At 42.8% G+C, this 15,624-nt stretch overlaps 1 protein-coding gene and 1 non-coding gene across 2 annotated transcripts in view; one reads left to right on the top strand and one right to left on the bottom strand.

The window, feature by feature from the left end:
- The first annotated feature begins 5,981 nt into the window (after nucleotides 1-5,981).
- On the top strand, nucleotides 5,982-6,088 carry LOC132214141 (U6 spliceosomal RNA). Its single transcript, XR_009448218.1, has one exon. It is a non-coding gene; the product is annotated as a U6 spliceosomal RNA (small nuclear RNA).
- A 2,728-nt stretch (nucleotides 6,089-8,816) lies between these two features.
- EVA1A (eva-1 homolog A, regulator of programmed cell death) overlaps nucleotides 8,817-15,624 on the bottom strand; it is an 82,035-nt gene continuing 75,227 nt past the window's right edge. The window contains exon 6 of the mRNA XM_059660814.1: nucleotides 8,817-10,138. Coding sequence (XP_059516797.1) covers nucleotides 9,762-10,138 — 377 coding nt within the window. The 3' untranslated portion in view covers nucleotides 8,817-9,761. The remainder of the gene's footprint in view (nucleotides 10,139-15,624) is intronic.

The raw sequence follows: 15,624 nt of genomic DNA, 5'->3' as shown, positions 1-15,624 counted from the left end.
GGAAAAGTGAGGGAGAGAGAGAGATAGAAACATCAATGATGAGAGAGAATCATTGATTGGCTGCCTTGTGCAGGCCCCATACCCGGGCATGTGCCCTGACCAGAATCAAACCATGACCTCCTGGTTCATAGCTCAACGCTCAACCACTGAGCCACGTCAGCTGGACCCAAAAATCTTCCTAATCTCAGTGACCACCTTTAGCACCACCTCTATGGAGATGAAAATTGGCTAATTATTGAAACTTTAGAGCTATGGATTAGCTTCAATCACATAATCTTTAGTCCAATATAGAAAAATTGAGAAAAGGGAAAAATATATTGAAAAGACAAAAGCAACAGATATTAATTACAATCCCCACCTCCCAAAAAATTTTTCCCCACTGATTTACTTGTGTCTGTTAAACAATATAATGTATGTAAAAACATTACATAAATGAAACTATCTTCAAATGTTATTAATCTTACTACTATTTTAATGATATCACAAGTTTAAATAATTCAGACTTTAACACCTTCATCTGTCTTTGACTTCATCTTTCTCTCCATTGCTTCCCATCCATCAACATTTAATCAGTTGTCAGACCTTCTAGATCCTGTAACAAAACTATAGCAAAAATCTTCTACCTAAACCCATTTCCACAAAACTCTACCCTTCTAAGTCAAAGTCTCTCATATCTGAGAACACCTGATAGATCTACAAAGGACTTTGCTAATTTATTGACCTCATAGAATTTATAATCTACGGGAGGAGACAGAGAAATAAGAAATTACTTGCCAAATATCCCTTATGTACCAGGGACAGAAAGCAGTTAAACTCAATGAACAAATTGCCTCTTTCTCTACTTGAATATGTTAAGGTTGATTCAGGGGCTCTGTTTCATACCCAATCAGGAAACACTAGCATTCTTACGATCCTTCACACATTCAGAGTTAGGCAAAGGGGCAGCGTTGCAGCACCTGCTATCTACTTGGTCCCTAGAGAAGTCTTGCCTATGGTCCCCATCCCCTAAAAGGAACTGGTGATTGTGGCCTGCAGGCATCTTGGGAAAAGGGACATTGTGGGTCCTTGTACCCACATGCAAGTTGGCTCAGAAAGTTTGAAACTGACTCAGATATTTGGAGAGAACCTCCAAAAGTATCTTTGTATTTTCATGCTTTTTCAATTCACATTGGTCATAAATAATTTGAATTGTAAGATCTGTTCCAGGATAGACCACAATTTCTGAAAAAGCCTCAGGAATTCCAAGCTCTGGAACACAAGCAGGAACTCACTCCAAATTTCACTTTCAATCTGTGTTTTGCATTCAGTTTTAATGATTTAAGAAGGTGCTTCCCCAACTGTATTCTGTGGACTCCCGATTCCAGGGGATGGTAATTAGGGATCTGTAGGACATAATTTGAGAAATGTTGTCTTAAGAGATATTGTTCTGTTTAGTGAATAGTTTCTGAAATAAGAACATAATTTTGAACTCTAAGGGTTGTATCTGCAACAGCTGACTGGTTGCCAAGGATACCACTGAGTATGACAGCAAATGACAGAAAACACGATGAACAGATGGATTCTTAGTTGGAGGGATAAAAATTCATCTAAATGTAAGAGGCAGGTGGAAATAAATATTCTGATTGGAAGAGAATCCACAGGGTTTATATGGCTGACAAAAGCACACCCTTATAAGTAACTATAAGGGCTTTCTTCCTCTCTCTTCTTTTTCCACTGGAGATATCATTAAGTTCAGATAGACACCTGGTTGGAGTCCATTTGAAACCTGACTCTAGTTACTGCAACTATGTCTCATCTTCCAGGTCCTCAGTCATTTAGCCCTCCCTCCTCCCCCCTCCACCCCACTCCCCCTTGACTTTCAGTCACATTCCTTGGGCAGTTCTTCCTTCCCTAAGGACTTACAACTGAGTCCTTGGGTGCCTTTTCCAAATGCCCTCTAACCCATCCGTCTCAGTTAGCTACATGTCCTAATGTCCTACACTCTAAACTTCCTCTCGCAACTTGACCTCTTCCTCTTACCCAGCTTGCCTATAGGAACCCACTATCTTTTGTGAGACTCTAGGTGAAGTCTATGATTCTTCTACAACCCAAGGAGTGCAGGGCTGATAAATGTATAGGTTTCCTATGGCTGCTATAACAAATTACCACAAACTTGGTGGCTTCAAACAACACAGATCTATTATCTTATAGTTCTGGAGTTCAGAAGTCCAAAATGAGTTTTATGTGGCTAAAATCAAGGTGTTGCAGAGCTGCTTCCCTCTGGAGACTCCAGGAGACACTCTGTTTCCTTGCTTCTTCCAGCTTCAAGAGGCTACTAGACTTCCTTGCCTCATGGCTGCATCACCGAAACCTCTTCTTCTGTCATCACATATCCTGTCTGATTCTGACCCTTCTGCTTCCCTCTTCTAAGGACCCTTGTTATTACATTGAGCTCACCCAGATAATACAAAATAATCTCACATCTCAGGAGTCTTAATTTAGCTCAACCAGTGTTTCTCAGTGGTTAAGCATTGACCCTTGAACCAGGAGGTCCGGGCACATGCCCAGGTTGCAGGCTTGATCCCCAGTAGAGGCATGAGAGAGGCAGCTGATGGATGATTCCCTCTCATCATTGAGTTTCTAACTCTCTTTCTATGAAATCAATAAAAACATATTTTTAAAAAAAAATCCTTAATTTAATCACATCTGTAAAGTCCCTTTTGCCATGTAAGGTAATACATTCACAGATTTCAATCTTTGGGGTTGTTATTCAGCCTACCACAGTTGGGGAGGGGATAGAATTCTGCACTAATCCTGTTCTCTGTTGATATTTCCAGGCCATTATTCCACAACAGGTATCAATAAACTTTTTCTCTAAAGGTCCAGACAGTAAATATTTTAGGCTTTGTGGGCCCTGAGGCAAAATCGAAGCTATTATGTAGGTACTTGTATAACCATTTTAAATGTAATTATTTTAAAAATGTAAAAACCATTCTTAGCTTGCATGTGGCATCTAAACAGGTGGTGGGCTGGATTTGGCCCATAGACTGTAGTTTGCCAAATTCTACTCTCCTGTCTCGTATAAAATACTTTCTTAGAAGCTCCTGTCATTCAAATCTCCTTTACTTTAACTTGCCTGTCCCTTACAGGTATGCTGGGGACTGCCATACATATTGATGAGTTACTCACCTGGAGAAATATCTCAAAAAACAGGAACTGCCTCTTGAGTCCTGAATATGCAAAACGCTAATTCTGCAAAGTAACTGTAACATCATAAAGAGAAAATGTATTTCTGTGCGTGCATCTCTCCTTTCTATCAAACGTTCCTAATTCAGAAATGCATTATTCCCATTCAAGGAATTCACTCACAAATATACAGGTATTGCATGGAGTGGTAACAGTTTTTCCATTCCAAAGACATATACAAGACTGGTGTCATAACACCGTATAAGGCATCAGATACGTACCATGAAAAGACCAGAAACTATGACAAAAATGTAAATTAACAGGAGTACAAAGGAAAATGTTTAGCTCCTCACCACATCTTTTTGACTATGTGGAGCTGGTTGTGCAATTCAGACTCTGAATGGACTCCCTACTATGGGGTCTGGCTTTAGGCCCAGATAAATCTTTCACTTGGTGCCTCTGAGTTTCTTGTGTTTTTCAAATGGGAGTTGGAAGTGCAAGTCACTTTTTATTTTATTGTTGTCACTGTTAGTCCCAGATCTCTTCCTACTGCCGAAAGAAAGAAAACAGAAAGGAAAGATGGCCAGGAAAAGAGAATTTCATCTGGCAGGTCCCTCTTGTGCTGGCTGAATGATGTTTTTTCCAGTACAAAGGAGTCTTTAAATGCATCTGAGGGTCAAGTGCCTCAGATCAAGTGATACTAAGATGATCTTAAAAGTAGGAATAAAAAGGATATATGATGTGACTATTTTGGAGGAACAAGAGGCACACTCCCAATGGTTAAGCTTTAAACTGTTCCCTTTAATTCTTCAAGCCGGAAGAACTAGAAAGTTGATCATCAGTGAGGTTAAGAGCAGCCATTGTAACTTCAAGGAACATCCAATCCTTATAAACCTGTAAGAGCCGTGTAAGACTCTCAATACTGAATTGAACTTGAAAAGTACAATGATAGCCATACCACATGGTCACATATGAATTGATGTAGAAGAAGATGGGAGACTCTAAAGATGATTAACAGTAGAGAAAGCAGTAAATGTCACTTAGGGAAGACTGCTGTAATCCATTGGGCAGAACTTGGTCACATGGCCACAGCTAACTACAAGAGAGACTGGGAAATGCAGCCCATCTATGTGCCCAGGAGGCAGAGGAAATAGTGTTTGGTGAATACATCATAGGCCTTACTACAGTTCAGTAAGTAATTGCTGAAAGCATATGACGTGGCAGGCTCTGGTATCCTCCCTGCCTTTGAAGCACAGATGGATGATTTCACAGCAACGTGGTGAGAGCAATGATCATCACAAACACAGAAGACATGGACACTTGGAGGATGATACTTAGCTCAGCTTGGAGAAGGCTTGGACGTCTCGCTGGTAGATGAAACTCTTGTGCTGAACCTTGAGGATGGGTAGAAGAGTGGGAGAAATGGATTGGGGGGAGGTGTTTTAGGCAAAACCATGATCAGACTAGATCATTCTGTGTGGAAGAGGACTATAAGCAATTCCATATTGTTAGAGTGAAAGGAATGGGCAAGAAGGAGGAGCAGGAGATGAAGCTGTGGGGACCTGGCATGAAATTTAGAGGCAATTGAAGAGTTTCAATAAGCAACGGGAAGAAAGTTGGGGAGGGGAGGGATGGACACATGGGCAGAAACATGTTTAATATCGATCACTTTGATATCTATATTCAGGATGATATTGAAAGAGGCAAGACTTGGAGAACAGTTTAGAAGTTTTGACAAGTGTCCAGGCAGGAGATAATAAGGGTTGGAATTAGACTGTAAAGAAATGATTGATGCAAGAAATATAAATAACTTAAAATTGGGAAACTTTGCTAATTGATTATATGTGGAGGTTAAAATAAAAGAGACTGGAATCAGCCCCAGACTTCTGACTTGGGTAACCCTACAACTTGTCTTGTCATGGACTGACATAGAAACATAAACCTATAAAAAGATAGAGCAGCCCTAACCAGTTTGGCTCAGTGGATAGAGCATCTGCCTGTGGACTCAAGGGCCCCGGGTTCGATTCCGGTCAAGGGCATGTACCTTGGTTGCGGGCACATCCTCAGTAAGAGGTGTGCAGGAGGCAGTCGATTGATGTTTCTCTCTCATTGATGTTTCTAACTCTCTATTCCTCTCCCTTCCTCTCTGTAAAAAAATCAACAAAATATATTTTAAAAAAATAGAGCGGTGGGTCTGGGAGAAGGTGAGTGCAGTTTGGAGAATTGTCCAGTCATATATTGCATGGCAAATTACTTCGAAACTTAGTGACATAAAACAACCACCAATTTACTATGCTCATGGATTCTGCAGGCCAAGATGTTGGACAGGGCTCAGCAGAAATGCTTTATGTCTACTCTACCACATCTGGGGCTGTAGTTTGGAAGAAACATATGGCTGGAATCATAGGAGATTTTTTCACTCACAGGCTGGGGCTTTGATGGGAATGGTTAGAAGGCTGAGTTCAGCATTATAGAATGGTCAGCAGCATCCTTGCCCTCTACCTACAAGATAACAAATGCATTCCACCCACCCACTTGTGACAACCAAACTATCTGGCATTGACAATATTGCCAGAAGGACAACTATCTCCTGTTATAGCCAGTTGAGGAGCAGTGGGCTACATGTGTCTGAAACTTAGCCAGTACTGGAGAATGACTTTGCAAGTCATCAGCATGCAGGAGGTCGTTAGAGCCATTGCAATCTATGAGATGCCTTGGGATATTTAGAATGAGAAAATTAGAGGGTCAAGCCTAGAAGTACAGACCCATATTGAAGAGGGTAAGAAAAAGGGATAACATTAAGAAAGATAAAGAAAGTGCTTGTGTCAACAGCACATATACTAAAATTGGAACGATACAGAGAAGATTAGCATGGCCCCTACTCAAGGATGACCCGCAAATTTTTGAAGCGTTCCATATTTTTACGAATATAGATAGATCCAGAGACGGAGAAGCATGGAACAGACTGTCAAACTTCAGAGGAAAGGCAGGAAAGTGGTGGGGTAAGAGATCAACCAAAGGACTTGTATGCATACATGTAAGCATAACCAATGGACACAGACTCTTGGGGTGGTGGGGGGAAGGCATGTGCAGGGGAGGTGGGGGTAGCCGAGGAGAGGTCAATGAGGGAAAAAGGAGACTTATGTAATACTATATGTAATACTTCAAACAATAAAGAATTAAAAGAAAGATTTTTTAAAAATCAAGAGAGATAGTAGGAGAACCAAGAAAGAAAGGAAAGGGTGGTGCAGTGGCTATTGCTAGTGTCTGCCCAACACCTTATCTCTACTCTCTCCTTAGACAGACCCATCTGCTGGGCCACAGTGGCTGGTCCATGGATGGCCACACTACAAAAGATAGGCCAAGTAGTCCTTCCCTGTGATTTTAATTTTGAACCTTGAAGCAAGGTGTTTCTTTCCTTTTGTTTCCTTATATTGGAATGATGTCAATAAACCCAAAAGTGCCTATGGTATACTCCCTGCCAATGGCAGGGTCAGCTGTGGCTTTACATGTGCCATGAGTTGATAATCACCACGTGTGCCTTGCAGCATAGGAAAAGGCTCTGAGGGAAGTTGTTGGGAGCTTTCTAAGGCACCTACACTTCCTCACGTCTTCTCAGATGTTGAACTGTCAGCGAGTGCTTCTCTGTGGAATCATGGAAGACAATCAGGGAAGCTGCACTGAAAACATCGCTTTCATGCTGTCTTCTGAACTAAGTAAACTGTCAATCTCTCTTTTCTCTCTCTCTCTCTCTCTCTCTCTCTCTCTCTCTCTCTCTCTCTCTCACACACACACACACACACACACACACACAGAACATGTGAGCTGTGTGGGAGCTTGAATGGTAGCGAACAATCCAACACATTATACTGGTACATGTGTTACAGTTTCATCTGAAGTAGAAGAAAATGATACCAGCAAGAGAGAAGCAGAGCTGAGAGCTGAGAAAGACTATCCTTTTTGACAGCATGTGAGCCTTGGCACCCAGTCATCCCTGAAGCCAGATCCAGGGCTTCCCTTCCTGGTTATATAAACCAACAAATGCTCTTACGTTGGGTATTTTTTTTTGTTGCGAATTAAAGTGTCATAATATAGAAACTGGACTCAGGAGTGAGTGACAGACCTAACTTGTGAAACTGCTTCAGTCACGACGGGGAAGATAACAGTGGAGTTTCCCCCATCTTTGGCTGAAAAGCTGGAACCCCTGGCATGTAGAAGTAAAGCAGTGGGTGGAGCTGCTACTTGGTGCATTTTCCCTCAGACAAAGTCCCCAGCACCCTAAACATTGAAACCTTACCAACTTGGTAGAAAGGCATCAGGATATTGGAGAACTGGGAAAGCCAGATGCCCAGCATCTCCCCAAACATCTCCAGTAGCCGCGGCTTTACAAGGGCCGTATCCCTCCCCGTTGCCAGCTTGGATGCACCCAGGGGATGGAGGCAGCGCCCCATTGTGCCATTTTCCTAAGAGCCAGAGATGAAGATAGATCTGTTCACCTAAAGCCCAGAGGAATGGGATGGTTCCTGCATTGCTGTCCAGGGACTGAAACCACAAGGTTGGGACCCAGCTTCAGAGAGGCTAATTTTGGTAGTTGTTACTGGCCAGTGGAGCCCCCAAAGTGATGTAACTGGACCAGCCACTGAGGGTTGCAAGCACACTGTATTGCCCCCTTGTCAAATAGAGATTTGTGATTGCTCACTTCTAAGACAGCCCTCCAAGCCTTCAAGCCCCGACCTCAGAGAGTCGGTTGCTAAAGTAGTAGAGGCCTCAGAGACTCCTAGTTCTGCAGGGCCATTGATTCATTTCCCAGTTTCTCCATTTCTACCAGCAGAGGAAGGCTCCGGTCCATCCTCTCAGGCACGGTGATGAAGCCAGTGGATAGTAGGAAGGCTCTGCAGCATCCAGACAGACTGTGGAACCCATGCATGTCAGGAGGAGGGAGCGAGCGGACAGAATGCACGCTTTCTATCAGGCTGGTGGAGGTGTTTCCTCTTCCTTCCCTACCAACTTCTCTTCTCCATGTGGGCCCACCATCCTATTCCAGCTTTAAGTAAGTCTTCTAGTTCTCCATCTGCTTAACAATTACTCAACTGGACTGTAACCATCCTATGTAATAAAAGCCTAATATGCTAAGTGTCTGGTCGTCCGGTTGTCTGTTCAACCAATCAAAGCGTAATATGCTAATGATATGCTAAGGCCACTCAACTGCTCGTTATGACATGCACTGACCACCAGGGGGCAGACGCTCAATGCAGGAGCCAGGCTCATGACTAGAGCCAGGCTGACGGCTGGAGAGTGCAGCATCGGCGATGGCGGGGGCCTCTCCTGCCTCCCTGGCAGTGCTCAGGATGTCCGACTGACTGGCTTAGGCCCACTCCCCTGGGGAGCCATCAGTTGGATATCCCCCAAGGGCTCCCGGACTGCAAAAGGGAGCAGGCTGAGCTGAGGGACCCTCCCCCCCAAATGCATGATTTTTGTGCACCAAGCCTCTAGTAGCATATAACAAACAGAAAATGAAAAATCCCTGATCACTCAGGGGCCATTGCTCCATTTTCCAGTTTCTCCATTTCTACCAATTCTCCAGTTATTTGAAGGGTCGGACAAAAGGGATGCCACTGAAGATAATCACAGAGACAGGCACGAAACAAAAAAAAGATTTCATGTAACATTATTTTTTTTCCTCCCATCCTAATTTTGACTTTATTCCTCACCTCCCATTTCAATTCTTTTCTTGGAAATCCAAACTTGTGGGTTTTTTTAAACAACATGTTTAAAATCATGATTATCTAAAGTCATAACAAAATTTTCTGCTCTCCAAAAGTGTGTGTGGGGGAAACACAGCTTTTATTCTTAGGCAGCATTTTTCAAATACCCATGTTAATATATATTTTTAATAAACTATTTAAAATAAAACCCTTCATCCTTTGAGGTTACTGACATTTGTCTAGTTCACTGACACATCTCCCACAATACATTAGTTCTATTCATTTTTCATGAATGAAGTGGAAACTATGCTAAAATATAGGATTTTAATCCCTGAGGTGCCAGTTAAAATGGACGAGGTTGCCATTGCAACACAGGATTTAAAAAAAATCAGCCTTAAATAATGAGCATGGCTCATGCTATCGGCATCGGAATCCCTTCCACACCATGGAGTCACTTAGAAAACTGCGTTTACTGGGTGACATTCACCCTGCAGCCCCTAGCCCTAGCGCTAGACATCTTTCCTTTTGTAAAGGAATAACACGGTAGCCATGAAGTCTGCAGCAACTTCTGAGATCCTCAGAAATCAAGAGAAACCACAGTCCTGTTTCTCTCATCTCCATCCACATTGCTGGAGAGGGATTTTCAGCACCATTCCAAGACCCGGAAAGGTGGGGGGACGGACTGGGGTTTTCTACTTGGCCACACATTTAGTCAGAAGGAGGGATCAGTCCTCCTGGCTAGAAAGCGGGGGTGACCTGCTTGTCTCAGGGTGTCCGCGGTAACCTTAGCAGAACTGCGTTCGGCTCTGCGCCCACCCTCCCTGCAGCCCCGCTCCCCGTCTCCCGGGGGTGGGGGTCCTGCTTCCAGCGGTGCGGGGGCCTGCGCCTGCCCTAGTAGTAGCGGTTCAGGCTCCGGGTCCCGGGCACCTCGGGCTGCCCATTCATCCAGATCTCCCTGATGATGCGCTCCCGCTCCTCCAGCCGCTGCGCGCGCTCCAGCTCCTCCGCCGACGTGAAGACGTTCTTGTTCAAAGTCCTCTCGAAGCGGCGGTGTCTGCGCACCGAGATGTCAGAGCTGCCATCCTCGCTGTCGCTGCTGTCGCTGCTGTCGCTGCTGCTCTCCTGGTCCGGCAGGAACTTCTTCCGGGAACGGGACCGCCGCCGACAGTCCACGCGGCAGGACAGCCTCATCACCAGCGCAGCCAGGGTGAGGACCAGCCCGAGGCACACGCCCGACACGAAGTACAGCGCTGCTCGCTCGGGGTTTTCTGGAGGAGGAGAGAGAAGAGAGCGTTGGAGAGATGGCAGCTCCAGCCCGCCCTGTACACCGCTCACCAGGCCCCAAAGCGCTGATAGTTACAAAGACTGCCTTCCCGCTTGACAAAATGCATAATGTATTCAAAACAGAAGTATCCACCAATGAGGAATCTGGGTAAAGAGGGTATGAGATTCTTTTCCTATTCTTGCAACTTTAAAGTTGAAATTATTTCAAAAAGTTAAAAGAAAAATATGTAACACCATGATAAGCAAGATATCATTTCATGAAGAGGTGTACCTGCCTAACGTTTATTTTAGCCTACACTAGAAAAATCTTTACCTTTGAATTTACTCCTGCAACCCCTTGAATAACCTATTAATCACATTTTTGGGCTTCTTCTTTCTTCTCCCCCTCCTTCATCCTTCTCCTCTTCCTCCTCCCCCACCCCCTCCTCCTCCTTTTTTGATGAGAAATCTATACTAATAAAAACCTAGGTGGCCCTCTTGCCCTTGCGGGAGGCCCTCACGTCATCACAGTATGGCCGCCACAAGAGGACCATCACAGATAGCCACCACAAGATGGCCAGCAGGGGAGGGCAGTTGGGGGCTATGGTGGCAGGGGAGCAGTTAGGTGTCAATCAGACTGGCAGGGGAGCAGTTAGTGGGCGATCAGGCTGGCAGGCAGAAGTGGTTAGGGGCAATCAGGCTGGCAAACAGGCGAGTGGTCAGGAGCCAGCAGTCCCGGATTGTGAGAGGGATGTCCGATTGCCAGTTTAGGCCTGATCCAGCAGTCAGACATCCCCCGAGGGGTCTCAGATTGGAGAAGGTGAAGGCTGGGCTGAGGGAAGCACCCCCCCCCCACCCCCCGCACAAATTTTGTGCACCAGGACTCTAGTTTATAAATAAAGGCAAGGTCAAACTATCTTGTTTATTCTGAATATAGCATCACAGGCCTTGTCAACAAGTGTAGGCAGCTTCCAAGATGCCCCCCACCTGTTGGTATTCCACTTATGCTAGCACCTCTCTTGGAGGGCTGGACCTAGTGGGCTAGACCCAGTGACTTCCTTCCAATAAATAGAAAATAGGAAACATGATGGATGAATCTAAGATAAGGTGACATAAGGTTAACTTCCAATTCGCTCGTGCTCTTTCTCTGGCTTTTCTCAGTTGCTCACTCTGATGAAGCCAGCTGCCATGCTGCAAGCTGCCCGACAGAAGCCCGCAAAGTGAGTAACTAAGCTTGGACTCTGGCTAACAGCCCGCAAAGAACCGAATCATGTCAACAGCCACGTCAGTGCGCTTAGAAGTGAATCCCCTGGTGGAGTCTTGAGGTGGCCACAGCCCTGGCCTTGAAAGCAGCCTGGTGGGAGACCTTGAACCAGAGAACCTGCCAAGCCAAACCCAGATCCCTGATTCACAGACACTGAGAGATAGTAAATGTATGTTGCTTTAATTCATTAAGTTTTGAGGTCATTTTCCATGCACTAATAGATAATTTATACAATCACGTATTGAAAGCCAGTGTAGGCATTTTGGAATGACCTCAATAGGTTAATTTGCAGAGGAGGAATCTGAGTCCTTTTTTGGTGAGAAAAGAAAATAATCATCCTATAGATAAGCAATAGGCCTAGTGCATCCAGTGATGATCGCTATATGATGTGCTCAACAGAATGAGAGCCTTTGAGTGAACAGCTTTCCTTTTCTAGGTAAGTATGAGAACATGGGACATGCCTGGCCTTGAGTAAGAGGGCATGGTCAATCTGACAGGACCTACAACTGGCACCAGCAATTAAGTTTCCCAAAATCTATATTCATTGGTAATTATGAATTAAAAGATACAGTGTTTTGCAGGGTTTTTAAGACTCTAAATGGGATAATATGTGATATACATTTGCTTTTTAAATTTAAGAATGTTTCTTATAGAGATTTCCAGACACATCAACAGCACTTTTTTAAACTTTTTTTCATCCTCACCCGAGGATATGTTTATTGATTTTTAGAGAGAGAGGATGGAAGAGTGAGAGAGAGAGAGAGAGAGAGAGGTCAATGTGAGAGAGAAATATCAATCGGTTGCTCCAGTACATGCCCTGACCGGGGATCGAACCTTTTGGTGTATGGGACAACTCTCGAACCAACTGTGCTGCCCCACCAGGGCAGCATTCTTTTTGCTTGCTGCAATGATGTTCTGTTTATGTAATCATTTTCTTATTGTTTCAGATTTTTCACTATTATGATCAGTGCTACCAAGGAGTCAACATCCTTGTATACATCTCTTTATGTACAAGCAGAATTATTTCTACAGGTTAGTTATCTAGAAATAGCTGCATCAAAGGGCATAGCATTTCAAAGTTTTATGCTTTCTAAACTGCACCCAAAAAGATTCTATCAGCCTAAACACAGCATGTTAAACATATGTGAAATCCCCACAAAATGATAGGAATGTAAATAAAATAAATAAAAATTATAGGTACAAAGAGAAGAGTAGATAATAAAGTAGAAAACATTGTCAATACAGAAACTTGATCTATAGCACCACCTTCTGGAAAATAAAAGAATGGTTTCCAGCAACCTGCTAGGTGAGTTGTAAAAAGCAGAAAAGATATAAAAGCTTAAGAATTTTGCTACAAGAAGAAGCAAGAAGTGCAGAACAGGTGTACAAATACAAGGTCAGAGAGTACCCCAGATATAACAGGATCAACAAACAGTGTACCCCATGTGAAGACAAGTAGTAAAGATTTGAGGAGGTGTCCACTACATCAAAGGCAAAATCAACAATGCAAAACTCAGAAACATGAAGAATAAATAAAACACATCATCACCAAAAGATAATAATCTTCCAAATAACCAAGCTCAAAACATAGAATCTTGCAATCTAGTGAATAAAAAATTTAATAGCTGTTTTGAGGAAACAATGAAAGACAAACACAAAAGACAATTCAACAAAATCAGGAAAAGAAAATACATGAACAAAATGAGAAGTTTATCAAAGAGATAGAAACTTTAGAAAAGAACCAAACAGAAATTCTGGAGCTGAAAAATTCAATGATTGAAAAAAACTCAATACAGGGAATCTGCAGCAGAATTAATCAAATGGAAGACAGAATAAGCAACCTACACGATAGAAACCTTGAAATAACCAAATTAGAGGTGAACAGGGGCAGGGGGGGGGGGGAGTACATCTTATAAATATTAACATAATTTATGTTCCAGAAAGAGAAAAGAGGATGAAGCAGTCAGGAAGTTTATTTAAAGAAGTAGTAGTTGAGAACTTCCCAAACCTGGGGAGAGCCTTAGATATCCCAGTTCCCAAAGCTAATAGATCACCCTTCTACCTCAATGCAAAAAGACCTTCTCCAAGATACATTATAATGAAACTGTCAAAAATCAAAGAAAAAGAAAGAATCCTGAAAGCAGCTGAGAAAATATTGCAACCTCCAAAGGAACCCCCATTAGGTTGTCCACAAATTTCTCAGCAGAAACCCTTCAAGCTAGGAAAGTAGAATGACATATTCAAAGTGTTAAAAGAAAATAGTTGTCAGCCAAGAATACTCTATCTGGAAAAGCTATCCAGATCTGAAGGAGAAATACTTTATCCAGAGAAACAAAAGCTGAGGGAGTTCATCACAAGAAATGCTGGAAGTTCTTCAAGCTGAAATTTAAAAATGCTAATTAGAGACATGAAAACATATGAAAGTATACAACACACTGGTAAAGGTAAATATACAGTCAGACTTAGAAAACTCTAGTTCTGTAATAGGAGAGTGTGTGAGCCACTTAACTATAAGATAAAGGTTAAAGGAAACGAGTAATAAAAATAACTCTAACTACTATAATCTGTTAATTAATATACAATATAAAAAGAGGTAAATTGTGATAGCAAAAATATAAAGAGGGAAGTAAAAGGGTGGAACTTTTGTTTATGCAATTGAAAGCTTTCACCAATGCGTATGATGTTAGCTGTGGGTTTGGCATTTATGATTTTATTATATTGTGGTATGTTCCTTTCATACCTAATTTGTTGACGGTTTTATCATCAAAAGATGCTGTAGTTTGTCAAATGCTTTTTCTACCTCTGTTGAGATGATCAAGGGCAAAGAAGATGAAATCACTATCTCAAAGAGACACCTGCATTCCCATATTCATGGCAGCATTAATCACAATAACCAACACATAGAAACAGCCTAAATGTCCATCAGCAGAAGAATAAATAAAGAAAATTCAGCCATAAAAAGGAAAAAATTCTGCCATTTGCAACAACATGAATGGATTTGGAGTTCATTATGCTAAAATTGAGATAAATTAGCAAATACAAATACTGTATCATATCACTGATATGTGGATTAAAAAGTTAAACTCATAACAGAGTAGAATGCTGATTCCCAGGAGCTGTGGTGCAGGAGAATTGGGGAGATGTTTAAGGGTACAAATTTGCAATTAGTAGATAAGTCCTAGAGAGCTAATGCATAGCGTAGTGATTATAGACAACAATATTGTATTACAGACTTCAAAGCTGCTAAGAGAGTAAGTAGATCTCAATTGTTCTAGCACAAAACAGTGATACTAACTGTGTGACATGCTAGAGGTGTTAGCTAATGTGACGATGGGACTCATATTGCAATGAAGGAGGCTGAAACTGACTCTGCCCAGTTGATACTCAGTGAACACTGGGAGGATTCAGAGAGCTCTTGCCTGGAGGAGCTTAACATTCCAGCAGGGAAGTGACCCACTGGTTCCAGTACCAGAGAAAGTGCTGCAATAGGAGCATGAAGAAGGATCTCTGAAAACACAAAAGTGAGTAAAAAAGTGAAGTGGAGATATGGAGCTCTGAGAGGGCTTTCTAGAAAAGATTTGCAAACCGATGCTTTGACCAGAGTGGAAAACCACCAGGCAGACCGGCATTTGAAGCTTTAGCTCAGCCTCATCTTCCAAACAAAAATAACACTACCTACCTAGCCTGCTCAACTGTGGTAAAGGTTAAAGGTATGACAGGTGACCAGCATAAAGGGATTATCCGAGATCCTGGCAAAGAGAGGCATTGAATAAATAACTCACTGTTTTCTTTCTTTCTTTCAAAGTATTTTTTTTTATTGATTTCAGAGAGGAAGGGGGAGGGAGAGAGAGATAGAAACATCAATGATGAAAGAATCATTGATCGGCTGCCTCCTGCACGCCCCACACTGGGGATCGAGCCCACAATCCAGGCATGTGCCCTGACTGGGCATCCAACCTGGGACCCTTGAGCCCACAGGCTGATGCTCTATCCACTGAGCCAAACCAGGTAAGGGCTGTTTTCTTTCTTTCCTTCCTCTTTTCCTTCTTCCTTTCTCTTTCTTCTTTCCTCCCTCCCTCCCTCTCCTTCTCATATCTATCTATCTATCTATCTACCTACCTACCATCTATCATCTCTATCTCCCTCTTTCCCATCCACCCATCTATCTAATCTACCTGTTTTCCTCCCTCTGTCCCTCTACTTTCCTTCCTTTTCTCATCCCACCCT

This window comes from Myotis daubentonii, chromosome 12 (assembly GCF_963259705.1).
Source record: "Myotis daubentonii chromosome 12, mMyoDau2.1, whole genome shotgun sequence".
Taxonomy (NCBI): domain Eukaryota; kingdom Metazoa; phylum Chordata; class Mammalia; order Chiroptera; family Vespertilionidae; genus Myotis; species Myotis daubentonii.
This window is presented reverse-complemented; position numbering and strand designations above follow the sequence as displayed.